The sequence below is a fragment of the Pithys albifrons genome, chromosome 15 (genome assembly GCF_047495875.1).
Source record: "Pithys albifrons albifrons isolate INPA30051 chromosome 15, PitAlb_v1, whole genome shotgun sequence".
Lineage (NCBI taxonomy): Eukaryota > Metazoa > Chordata > Aves > Passeriformes > Thamnophilidae > Pithys > Pithys albifrons.
In genome coordinates, this window is record NC_092472.1 from 3061607 (window position 1) to 3074722 (window position 13116).

Sequence of the window (13116 nt, forward strand, 5' to 3'; positions counted from 1 at the left end):
ATGTTTTTCTTTAGTGTGTGTTGGACCCTCCCGCAGGGAGAGGGTGGGGGTTCATCTTGGCCAGGGAGCTCTGGTCACAACGCCTGACCCTCCTCCCATCCATCCTCCCCAAGCACAGAGAGGGGAACCCGGGGTCCATGAAAAGTGAATCACCCTGGGGGTTGGAGAAGGGAGAGTGAATCTCTGCTGATGATGGGGAAGGTGATGGGATATATCTGGAAAAGCATGACCAGATCCCCTGGAGACTGGGGAAGAGTGACTAGATCCCTGCCAGTGATGGAGAGGGGCCTCTGGACCCCCTTGGGGCTGCAGAAAGGTGACCAGATGCCTGCCAGTGATGGAGAGGGTTAACTGGATCCTTCCAGGACTGGGGAAGGGTGACCAGATAGATCCCTGCCAGTGATGGAGAGGGGTAACTGGATCCTCTAGGAGATAGGGCATGGGCTGTAGCTGTGGACACCACCATCTCCTCAGTCATGACCCACAGCCATGTCACCATCCACTCAAAGGCCTGGGGGACCAGAGGATGGGAGTGTCCCAAAAAGCAGGCCTGGAAGACACAAGATTAGGGGTGCTCCAAGACCATCTCCACTGCTGGGGCTGATCCCTCCCACCCCCACTAGAAGTAGCAGAATCAGCATGGACAGGACCCATCTGTGCCTCGCTCCTCCCATTGGAATAAATACCATTTACTCAGAAGAAACCATTTTATTATTTTTTTTTCCCAAAGAAAAAAGCAATATAAATATTAGAGTATAAAACTTGCGTGTAACACATCGACATTGGTCTATATGGGTATAAGAAGGATATAAGCATATATATAATATATAAGTATAATTCAATATTAGACACATTGAAAGGGCAAACGTGTTTTCATTTCACGTACACTCGGAGCACAGACCACATGGAAAGAAGATACAGAGAGAATTGAAAATACTGATGTCCACAAGTTAGTTACCGCGATTAAAAATAACACGCCACTAAATACACAACACTCACTATGCTACCTCAGATTGCAGATTAAAAAGAAAATATAAAGACTACGATTCAGCTACAGCATTTCTAGAGGTGGGGGGCAGGTGGCAGCTGCAGGGGACAGGGTAGGAACTGCTCCCAGTGCAGCCAGAGCCAGAGATGGCTGGATCTGGATGAGACACAGCAGATGCTCCTGCTGCCCTGGGTTTGGGGAGGGGACTGAGGTGGGGTGAGCCTGGCTGAGAGGGCTGGATCTGCTTGGGTGAGTTACGTGTTAGTGATTAAAAAAGGAAAAAAACAACACACACCCCCTGGGAAACTCAGTGCAGCCCCTTCCTGGCCACCCCACAGCCCCTCTCCTCACTCTGGCTACACAAAGCCCTCCTGTGCCTCCCTGGAGGGCTCAGAGCTGCTTTGCTGTGGGAAGCTGGCATGGTGCAAGGATGATGGGCACACACAGAGAAGCTCTATTCCCCATCCTTTGATTCTCTCTGCAGGGTGGAAAGCCCAAAGCCAGTGGGAGCATCACCTCCTCCAGGTTGGCCTCACATGGTCCCATATAACACTCCCTCAATTACTGCCCCCCATTTTGCAGCATCACCCTCTGCTCTTGGGTCCCTTGTCTGGATCTGGTCCCCAAATGCCACCAAAACAACCATCACTTACTCATTCACCAACTCTGCACCAAAGCCATGCACCGGCAGCTCTTCAGATCCCACCCCTTTGGGCGAGACCCCCAAATAACTGCCTTATAGAACCGCCTTATCACCCCAAATTACCTTTGGGGCCCAAATAAGAAGCAAGGAGTTTCCCCATCCCACTTACCCCACCCCACCCCCTCCCACCCTTTCCCCAGGGCAGCCCCAGCACGGAGGCTCGGGCAGCTGCCGGCGCGTTCACACCACGCTGCGTGGGCATGCGAGGACTTCTCCGGGTCCGTGGAGCTACTGCGCTAGTGCAGGTGTGAGGTGAGGGACGTGCATGCAGACACGGTGTGCAGAGACGTGAAGCTTCGTCCCCAAGTGTCCCCTCTGGTGGGGACCTGGCCAGGCGGCTGCCTGGGCGCAGGGGAGCGAGGCTCTCTTAGCCTTAATTCCATAAGAACATTGACTGTACATATAAATATTTACTGCAAATAAGGTTTGAGATGTGTCTGCTCTTCGGAGACCCCTAGAACCGCCGGGGCAGCTGCCGCACACCTCGGCACGCTCCTTATCGAATTCCCTGCCTCTCAGACATCAGGAGGGCTTTTACTTTCTCATATTTCAGGCCATTAGTGGTTACACTTTAAAAAAAATAAACAAACAAAAAGCAAAAGAAAATGTTTAGGATGCAGCTTTGCCATATTCCCTTTGACTCATGCAATATGAACACCTTTTTTTTTTTTGGGTGACCGGTAAGCAGGAACTGAAGCACTTCCTACCAACTTCCAAATTCCAAAATCCATCACTGTCTATCATTAACTGGGGGTGAATTTTACGTATGGAAAATTTAAGAGCAAAGAATTGGAGCATGGGCTCTAAGCTAAGAACTTCCTTTTCCATTCCAAAAAATGATTGAAGGGCTATAAATTAAAACATCCACATTAAAATTATTTACATTGGGCAAAGCCGAGCACAAGCCTCGGACTACCTGGGAGCAAATGGGATCCAAAGACGTGGCAAAAGACCTTCCGCCTTTGCATATTCTAATACCCGAGGGATTGTATAAAACATTATTCACAGGGCACTTGTTTGCGTTCGGTTTAGCTTCCAGATTGGTTTCCATCACGAGATCTAAGAGCAGCGAGCCCCTGCTCCCAGACCTGATGATGACGAGATACATTCGCAGCCATTTCCTACTTTTGCATCACAAAAAAAAAAAAAAAAATCACATTCGTCCTCCGGCCTGGGCTGTGGTTTTGAGGGGAGTGCTGGAGCCGGCTGCCCTGTAGCTCTAAGGTCTCCTTCTTCTTCTCTACTTCTTCTCCTTCTTCCCGGATTTCTTCTTGTTGCCTCCGGCGGGGGCGGCGTTCTTGGCGTCGCGCTTGCCGGCGGCGTTGGTGAGGGTGGCATTGCTGCCAGGGATGTAGACATTCTGCCGGTAGTCAGGGACGTGCTGCAGGGTGAATTGGGGGCCGTAGCGGGCGCTCAGCCCCATCGTGCCATTCCCGCCTCCCAGGGTCGAGTTGCCATCAGCAGCTTCTGTGGGGAATGCCACAGGGAGGGGGGAAAGACAAATTGTTAAAGCTGGCTGGAGCCCACCCCAAGCCTCAGCAGCCCCACGGGGTGTCAAACTGTCAAACCCAGACCTGGGTGCCACCAGCCATCACCCTTCAGCACCATTCACATCTGCCCTGAGTGTGCTGGAGGAGTGTGGCACAGACACCCTCCCCCTGCCCCTGAAATTGCCCATTACAAACATATTGTGCAGTCGCAATCATTAGTAATGCATTAAAGAAAATCCAATATTTATTTATTTTTCCGCCACATTTAAAACCCTGCCCCCGGTATTTCTCCAGCCAGGTTTATTCAGGGAGCAGAGCAGGGGAGATGAGAAAGAAAATCACTCCCCTGCAATACCGCAAAATGGCTCTAGGAAGGCGAGCACGAAGGAAATCAATGCGGCTGATGGTCCAGATCTGGGAGCAGGGGGAGGGGAGGGCAGACTCATTCCTGTCGCTATGCAAAGCTCCAGCACGGAGAGAGAGAACGCAGGAGTGGGGAGGGGCTCAGGACCCCCTCGGGATGCCGGGGCTCTGCTGGATGGTGGAGACCAGATGGAGATGGGGGGATGCGTGGAGACAGGGGGAGAAATGAGCACGGGGGGATGGCAGGGCTCAAGTGTTGCTGTTGCCATGAGCTGCTGCATGATTTGCTCCGGTGCAGCTGCCTGTGCACGGCTCAGGGTGGGATCACTGCACAGCCCTGCTCAGAAATTATTTGCTGAAACCCACACTTTCTATCAGACACTGTGGATCCCATCTCAGCCTTTAACTGCCTCACTCATAGCTGTGGATAAGCTCTCCTGGGAGACTGGAGAGACTCAGGAAGGGCACCAAAAGGACCCAAGGCAGAGCCCAGGGGTGCTGCTCCCTCCTTTCACAGGCAGAGAGACTGCAGGAATAAAGAAAAACAAAGAGCAGAGATGGTGGGCTGATCCCCTCGTGTTTGCCCTCGCTCCAGACCAGCTCTGTGGACACCTCTGTGTTGTCCTGGCTTCTCCCTAAGCTGATGGAGGTGACTAAGCCAGCCAGAAAGCTGGACCACATCCCACCAGCCCCCTGAACTATGGCTGTGTACACATTCCCTCGCAGGGGTCAGAAGCATGAAGAAACAGCAGTTTGAAGTTACAGCTGCTCTGCGGGAGCAGGAAGAGGGGAAAACACAGCAAGGCTGAAAACAGGAGCAATATTGTGCACTGGGGCATGGGGACGTGATGTACAAACACAAGGACTCAGCTTGGGGAAATGCCATTGCCCTTTCCCCTGTGGAAGCATTCACCACAGGAAAATTTTCCCAGAGTTCCTATTAAATGGGTTCCAGACCTAGCAGACCTTTGAGGACTTTGGGCTGGGGAGATGTATGTCTATAACCAGAAGCTTATTAACCACCAACTCAACACCACACCCACTGGGGTGTTACAAATTATCCTCATGGGATGAGATAACTGGAGATGTGAAGAAACCATCTCACAGGTGGATTACAGACTCCGGCCATGAGGAAGATTGTATTTTCTGGACTGTTCCAGCTGGAGACAGCCCAGTTAGAGGCTTGGTGGACTTGAACACCTTCTTTTTCCCGGGTATCGCTGCACTTTGTTCCCCCTGGGCCATCCCAGATGGACCAGGGCTCTGAGCAGTGAAGGGCTGGGGGCTGCCAGCACCATTCAAGTCCTCATGAATTAATTTGCAGTCTCAGCAGAGCTTTCACCAGGGAGAAAAAGCCACTGGTGAAGTTCCCAGCCTACCAGTTGGTCCGGGTAAGGCTGAAGGGTTGTTTCTAGGTAACACTGACATTAAGGCTGAAAAGAACAGGGACAATAGAGGGTTGTAAATGGGCACTGAGGTGCTCTTGCCAAGCAAGGCATTTCAGCTCTTACTGCTGGAAAGGTCATGTTCAGCCTTTACCAGCAGCCGGCCATTGTCCCAAATGGTCCTGAGGAGGAAAGAAAGAATTTGGGCTTCAGCAAAAATAACCAGCTGGGGGCTCCATCGGCTGGAGGCAGCCCCAGACCATGTGCTGCTGCAGCTGCTGGTGGGACTTTCAGGAGACCCCAATATAGTGTGTCTGCCCCTGCCTGAGGGGGAGAAGGACCTCCTTGGGCTGCCTTTCTGTCTGCTCTCCCACTGTCTCATGGCACCTCTATAAATTCTCGCTGGAAGCCACAGTATTTTAGGGACAGCATGTCTGCCCTTTAGTGTCTGGAGCCCTGGAGCATCTGTGCTCCTTGAGGTGTCTAAGCAGCTGCCTCTGCCCATTCAGATCACTCAAAACACTGGCTTTTCATGTTATTCCCAGATGCAAGGGAGGAAAATCCAGAGGAAGGATGTCCAGGAAGGGAGAACAGAAGTTTTAGGGCAAGATTACAGCCCTGGGGGAAATCAGCTCCACAGGTACTCTGATATGGGAGGTGATTTAACCATTTAATCCTTGGAGCAAATGGATCATACAGGCTTGGCATGGCAGGGCCAGCTCTGCCTCTTGCTGAAGTCAAGGATAACACTGGGCACAGGGTAAGGATGTATCCAAGGCATCAGCTGTGTCACGGTGTCCCACCTGCCACCCCCGGGCTGTAACAGAGAGCTCAGTGGGTGACAGTAAGAGATAAAGTTCACTTCAATAGCCAGGAAACATTAGCCAAGGGTGGGCAGCACAAAACTCAATGGACAATTAGCGTTGCTCCTAATCAAAGCCTGCTCCAATCAACACTATTGGCTTAAAGAGTGAGAGCAGAAAGGGGAGACAGAGAGCAGGGGTGACATGAAAACATTGTGCTGATGGAAAAAAAGTTGTACTCTGTCTCCATCCATCCATCCATCCATCCATCCATCCATCCATCCATCCATCCATATCTCCATCCCTCCATCCCAGAAAGGAACTAGTAAGGGCAAGAAAAGGAGGGATAAGAAAAAGCCATTATGTAGAAGATGGATCTGATTTACATCAACCCCCGGGATGACTGAAGCCATGGGAAAGGTTAGGACTGCTTGAGACTTGTGGATTGGGGGAGATTTGCTGCAATAGGGCCCGGGGCTCTGTGGAAGTCAGTGCTTAAACTGGAAGGGACCCGCTCAGCTCTGATCCTGGGGACTGCTGGAGCAGCAGCCGGAAAAACAGCTTTATTTGCCAGCAAGGAAACTGGATCTGGAGGCTCTGGGTGACGATAACCACGTGTAACCCCAGAGGCTATTTTTCCATGGTCTTTTTTTTCCGAGCAAAGACACATTTTCACATTGTTTCTTACCCTTGAGCGTAAACAACTCCCTTGCCCCAGACCTTCATCCCCTTCCCCAGCCACAGCAGCTGTCTCCAGGCTGCCTGGTGTCTGCTGAGCAGCAAAGTTCAGCTGCAGCAGTTTTCCAAGAAAGCAACACCAAAGCCATCCCTCCTCCTCCTCCAGATTCCTTCCCTCCCAACAGCTCAAAGGAAACATCCTAAGCACTTAGCACAGGGTTTTATGGTTGTGCTGTTGCTTCTATTTTTAAATCAAGGGGGAAAAGACTTGGAGGTATTTATAAATAAAGACTGCATGAAAAACAGCCTCTTTATCCGTAGTGCTGCATGGAGTGATAATTGTACTTGTTTTATACAAAGCCATGGAGACTGTGGGTGTGTGGGAACACCCTCCCTGCCTACCACTTCCACACAGCCACAAACCAGAACAATCAACCCAAAATGACCCCAAACCACCCACCCCCCCGTGACTACAACTGTGAAGAGGCAGCAGCAGCCAGTGGAGAAAACCTCAGTGAGTTCTTTGCTCAGCAGAGGGACCCAGGGAGCTCCTCTGGACACAAGGCTTGTTGGAGATACTGAGTCAGTCATTTACTATTTCTCTGGCCCTGTCCCATGCAAAACGTCCAGCCCTCCTACCTCCTCACCTTACAGCAGGTTGCAACACAGCAGTTTCATTTAGTGTGACTTCTGGAACCAAGTAGTCTATAAAACATCATCTCAAGGCTGGGTCTCCTATGTAACACAGCCACATCACAAGCCAGATGGCATTCAGTCCACTACAATGGAAATATATTTTGGGTGGAAGAGATGTCCCTGTCTACAGGGTATCTCTGCCTGAATCCTTCCTGACCCCTCTCCCTCTGCAGGGTAACACAGACAGTGGTGCTTTTCCACCAGCTTTGGGATCTGTTGAAGGACTACTGAAGCCATCCCAGTTAATCCAGACAAACCAGTCCCATCAGCATTTTATCTAACAACATGAACCCAAGATGTCCCTGCAAGAGCAAGTGTCATGGTTTTCCCACACATGATGGACACCAACCATTTGCTGAAGCCAGGATCATGGCTTGGAGCATCTCTGTGTCAAACTGGTTGTTGGGCCAGGCTCCAGCTTCCTCTCCATTCTGGGAGCTTTGGGAAAAGAAAACAAACAGGAAGTTACTACAGTTCAGTCAGGAGGAGTGAGCTTGCCCACTTCATGTTTTAAATCCTTCTATTAAATAACACTCAGGAATCAAGACCGTTTCAGAGGTCCCCATCCCTCACCAGGCTTTTGAAGAATAACCACCAAAAGCATTATGGGACTCAGTGGTGCTTCCAGCAACACCCACCTAACTCCTGATGACTTCAGAGGCTGCAGCCAGCACCTCATCACCTCAAAATCCCATCAATACAGGGTCAGAGAACCACAGAATGGGTTGGGTTGAAAGGGAACTAGGTAATCACCTAGTTCCAATATCCCTGACAAGGGATATAATGTAATCTTCTCTGAAAAATATAATGCAATATCATAAAAATTGCTGTCTTAATTCCCCAGAGGTGTATGCACCCTTATACAACCAGATCCTCTGTCCCTTTTGCAGTCTGCGTGAGTGGATTCACCTTTCAAGCTATTTCAGGCTACAGCTCCATTCTGCAGATTCATTTGTAAGACAGAGGGTGAGAAAACCCCATGGTGTGGTGGGCTTTGGCATCATCATGGAACCAACTGCCTGGCACCACAGAGAGTCCAAGAGCAGCTGCCAGCTCTACAGAGCAAACAGTCCTGGGGAGGCTGGACCAACAGGGAGAGGAGAGAAGGGAAGTGGGCACCTGCCTTGGTTTTCTGGGACTGGCTGATTGGGGTTCTGAGTATCATAGATCTGCCTGGGAAAACTCAGGGGATGTTGTCAGGCTTTGGCTAAGGAGGTTTTGTGGCTGAGGTTACAATCAGCAGTCTGTGTGCAGTCTAACAAGCCCTGCTTTCATGTTTGCCAGGTGTCAGCTGTGCTCAGCCATTGCTCACTGTTCAGGGCTGTGCTCACAGAGTCCCTTCAGAGCCTCCTCACTTCCTGAACATCTCACCAGCTTCCTGGGTCCTCCTCTGCTCTGTCCCAAAGTGACCACATCACTCAGATCACTGCTCTCTCCTCTCCTCTCCCAGCTGAGTGCTCTGACCACCCACAGCTCTTGCCACCCACTGGGATGCCAGGCTTTGCCCCTTGGCTGTGCTGGCTCCCACAGGATGAGGGCTGCTATGCTTTTGCAGATGGGAGCTCTCCTGAAGTGAGATGGGGGCATTGGAAAGCCCTTCCCATGGAGAGACCATAGCCTATTTCCCAGGAAAGTATTCAAACCAGCAGGCTACAAGGCACAGAGGTGGCCTCCTCCACTGCTGTGGTCCCAGCCCTTACACGCTGAAATTGCCAGACCCTGAAACACTGCCCAACTCCCGATGTCCTGCTCAGACCCCAATGCCTTGCTCAGACCCCACACCAACACACTGCTACAATCTTGACATTCTGCTCAGACCTTGATGACCTGCTCAGCTCCTGAATTCCTGCTCAGAACCCAACGCCCTGCTCAGATCTTGATGCCCTGCTCAGACCCTAATGCCCTGCTCAGAGCCCAAAGGCTTGCTCAAATCCTTATGCTCTGCTCCAAAACCAACACCCTCCCCAGACCCCAAAGCCTCACTCAGACCCCGGTGCCCTGCCCAGACCCTGAATTCCTGTTCAGAACCCAATATTCTGCCCAAACCCCAAAGCTGTGCTCAGACACCCCTAGCTCTGGGGTCTCCCACTGGCAGCTCCATGCCTGAACACTCAGCACCCCACACATTGTAAAAGCCAGCATGGACACTGTAGGTACCAACTCAATGCCATGTGTTGGGCAGCAGATGGCCTCCTCACTGTCATGCTGAGCATCCCACTGCCTGAGTGCCCCTGCTGCCTGCACCTGCTGCAGCCCCCACACATAGAACAGGCTCAATATGGACATTCTGGAACTGGGATGGACCCACAGGCACATCCTTGGAGGTTGTATCTGCCACAGTGACTTGGGCAGCTACTGGCCCAGCTGCAGCAAAGCTCTGCAAGGAGAGAAGCCTTAAATGCACAAAAGCTTTCACCACCTGAGAAATTCTTCCCTGTGATGGTGGTGAGGCCCTGGCACAGGTTGCCCAGAGAAGCTGTGGATGCCTCATCCCTGGAAGTGTTCAAGGTCAGGTTGGATAGGGCTTGGGACAACCTGATCTAGTGGAAGGTGTCCCTACTCATGGCAGGGCGGTTGAAAGAGATGATCTTTAAGGTCCTTTCCAACCCACAGTATTCTGAGATTCAATAGTTTATGTTCAAACCCCTTGTGAGACATAATATCAGACTGTAAGGACTTGTGTGTGGGCTCACACAGGTACTCTGCAGAAAATTTGGTCTTAAGCAACTTGTCCAAAGACATGCAGGACCTGTGCCAGGACCACAGGACCATCCCTTCTGTATCCCCTCCCTGATCCATCCCCAGCCACTGTGCTCACACTGGTTAATCTTTAGAGGATGCAAATAATGATTAATGTAGCAAAAGCTGCCCCGGCACGACCCTGCCAGCAGCATCACTCCTGAAATACCTGCTGTCTGCCGCATCCCAGGGCATCCTGAACACTATTTATATCCCTCCTGCGCACCGTGTGTGGTGGCACAGTTTCAAGAAGGCCAGAACGAAGGCATGGTCGCCTCCCAAATTGATTCCAGCACCTGCGTGATGGTGGTGCTGAGTCTCCTCAGCTGTGGATCCCACTGCCCTGTGCTCGTGTGTGTCGTGCCAGTGCCATGCAGGCAGTGAGGACAAGGTGGGGACAGCCCTGGGGCTGCAGTGACCTGTTAATGTCACAAACAGTGCTGGGAATAGAGCCCCGGGCTAGATCCAATAAAGGACTTAGAAACCTAAACTCCATTGCAAACCCCAACTCATTCAGCCACCAGTTAACCCCAGTACCTCCTGCCCCACACCTCAGCTGGAAGCTGAGATTCCCAGGTTTTTCAAGGCTGTAGGAAAGCTATCCAGAAATGCCCCTGAGCCTCCCAGGCTTTGGTCCTGACTCTGGGAGCTGCCCCAGCATGATGGTGGCACCCAGGGATGGGGGAAGAGAAAGCACAAAACTCTGTTTTGAAACTGGAGGCCCTGGTTCAGCTCTCTCTTTGACGTGTCATCACATTATCCACCTCCCAAAAGACTCTTCTTTCCTCTCCCACCCCTCCTTCAGGCAACAGGCTTCCCTGTACAGAAATTTTTCCTGCCTCCTGCCAAAGCCATGCTCTGTGCCCCATGACAGTGGGAATGCACAGAAGGAAAGGCTCACCCTGGGTTCAGGGCATTCACCTGCATCAGGACCTCAGAGCTCACTAAGCTCCCTCACCTCGTGGTCCTCACTCCCCCACCACAATAGCCCTTGGCCCCATGGCTGACTGCAGGCACAGACAGGAGAGCTGGCACCACTGCAGGGTGCAGACTTGGGCAGGGCTGGGTTGGAAAGGCAGGGATGAAGGGTGGTGGTTAATCCCTGCAGCCTGGGAGGGGCTGAGTGACACAGTCCAACCCCTCCAGAGCACAGCACAAGGGGAGCAGCGGTACCAAGAAATGTGTGGATTTTGCTCAGTTTGTTTTGAGCTCTTGGTTTAGAGCTGTGTGCCCCAGGGAGGGGTGACTGTGCATCACCAGTCAGTTTTGGTCATCTCCAGAGGATGGACAGCATTTCAGACCCTTTTCCTTTCTTTTGGTCTTAGAGAGGGAGATAACACATATAAATTTCTGTGATGAGCTTCACCAGTACCTGTGTTATGTCTACACCCCACTGTCAGGAGGATGGACAAAGCCCTACATCCCTTTACTGTCCTGTGGGGTCACAAAATCAGACTGAAGAAGGACATGAATCATAAGATCCTACAATGGTTTGGGTTGGAAGGGATCTTAAAGATCATCTAGTGCTCCTAACCCTCACACTTCCAGGCTGAAGGAGCTCTCTCAGCCTCTCCCACCCTGCCTTGGGCTCCAGCACTCGGATCATTGGGCCCACATGGCCCTGTTTTTGTTGCAGTGGGAAGCCCAAAACCGGGCATGGTGCTCTAGGTGTGGACCTGTTAGTGTCAAATTGAGGGCAACTATCTCTTCTCTTGACCTTCTGGCTACAACCTTACCAGTAAAACCAGTCAGTCTCCATCACAGCAAGGGTGCACTGGTGACTCATGTACAACCTGACAGCCCCAAAGTCCTTTTCTGCAACCTTCCTGCAACCAGCATTTCCAAATTCTACACAAAGAGCCCCAAAGCTGTGTGACTGCTCCCCATGATGCCACACAGAAAAGCTATTTTAGAAATGCCTTAGATTTGCAAAAAAATGTTATTGAGCTCATTCCTCTAAGCAGGAAATTCAAGTGCCTCAATTACTTTGCAGTGCAATCATCCAGAATTCAGAGGCACAGAAAAAAAATACAAGGGCTGTAATCTAAAAACACCCAAAAATAGCTTCTCACAGTGGAAAAGGCACACAGCTGATGGCCAGACCTGGCTGTTTTCCATGACTATAGGATGGGGCTATGAATCACAGCTGTGAATCACTGATTCAACAGAAGGCAGCCTGCCCTGCCCTGCTCCCCCTTCCTGGGGCGGGCAGACCCTGAACCCCCCCTTGCCACACTTCTCCCCACTCGGCTGCAGCCTTGGATCCTGCTTCAGGGAGTCTGCCCAGAATGGGAGGGCTGGTTCCTATGGAAATGACTCCAAGGACTCGTTGTTTTTAATACAAATGCCATTGACTCAATAGGGTTTTTTTCTAAAACCCCAACCCTCATAGAATAGACTTTTTTTCCTCTGTTCAGCTCTGCTCTACACTTCAAAGCTCAGAAAAGAGCTGGCTTTAATTTTCAGGAATGCTTCTAGCATAGCTGGAACTGGAGAGAAGGAATCAAATCCATCTTTGAGACAAACCCAGGGGTCCAGCATCTCAAGAGGATCAGGGCATGGTGGACACAGAGCACAGGACAGGTGCTGTGTCAGCAGAGGCAGGTACAACCCATGCATGACCTGCAGATGCATTCAATAAACCTGGCAACATGGAAATCAGGGAATACCGAGACAAAAGGCTTATCTGGAAGCCCTGACACAGCCCCACTGCATCCATCCTGATCCCAATGCTGCCCCATTACTGAAGGCTCCCACCAAGCACCCACCCAATGAGTGCACCTGGATGCTTTGCTGATCATTTATTTTGCAGCACCCTCAGCCATCAGGTCCCTTTTTATCTTCCACTTCCAGCACAGAATTATTCCACTTCGAGCATAGAATTATTCATTTCCTTGCAGGGTTGCTATGGAGCTCGTCGCTATGGCAGCCAAAGGCCTTGAGAACATTTATTTGCACAACCTCTCGACGGATTCCTGAAAAATTGTTTTCCTTGCTCTCCAGCTGGAACACGAGCCATAGCAGCACCACAACAAACCAGAGAAGTTTATTCCTGCCAGAGAAGTGCTGTCAGAGCCCCAGGGGATGGAGAGGGCAGCTCAGTGTCCTGCAGACCAGACCCTGGCAGTCTGAGATGTCTGGCAGAGCTGTGGGCAGTGTTTGGGCTGGGGATTTTCCCGGGACACCCCCAGCACCCTCCTTCTTCTCTTATTTGGGATTCTCTGGCTTTATGGCAGTGGCGCCTCAGCCAGCCCTTCCCGAACCCCATGGG

At 51.3% G+C, this 13116-nt stretch overlaps 1 protein-coding gene across 25 annotated transcripts in view; it reads right to left on the minus strand.

Annotated features, from left to right (window-relative positions):
* Positions 1–688: 688 nt before the first annotated feature.
* LOC139678766 (protocadherin gamma-A4-like) overlaps positions 689–13116 on the minus strand; it is a 245389-nt gene continuing 232961 nt past the window's right edge. For 24 of the 25 annotated variants that reach the window (XM_071569866.1, XM_071569863.1, XM_071569865.1 and 21 more), the window contains exons 3-4: positions 7456–7544; positions 689–3158 (exon numbers count right to left, since the gene is read on the minus strand). In XM_071569866.1, coding sequence (XP_071425967.1) covers positions 2932–3158; positions 7456–7544 — 316 coding nt within the window. In that variant the 3' untranslated portion in view covers positions 689–2931. The remainder of the gene's footprint in view (positions 3159–7455; positions 7545–13116) is intronic. The other variant, XM_071569858.1, reaches the window with a different exon arrangement.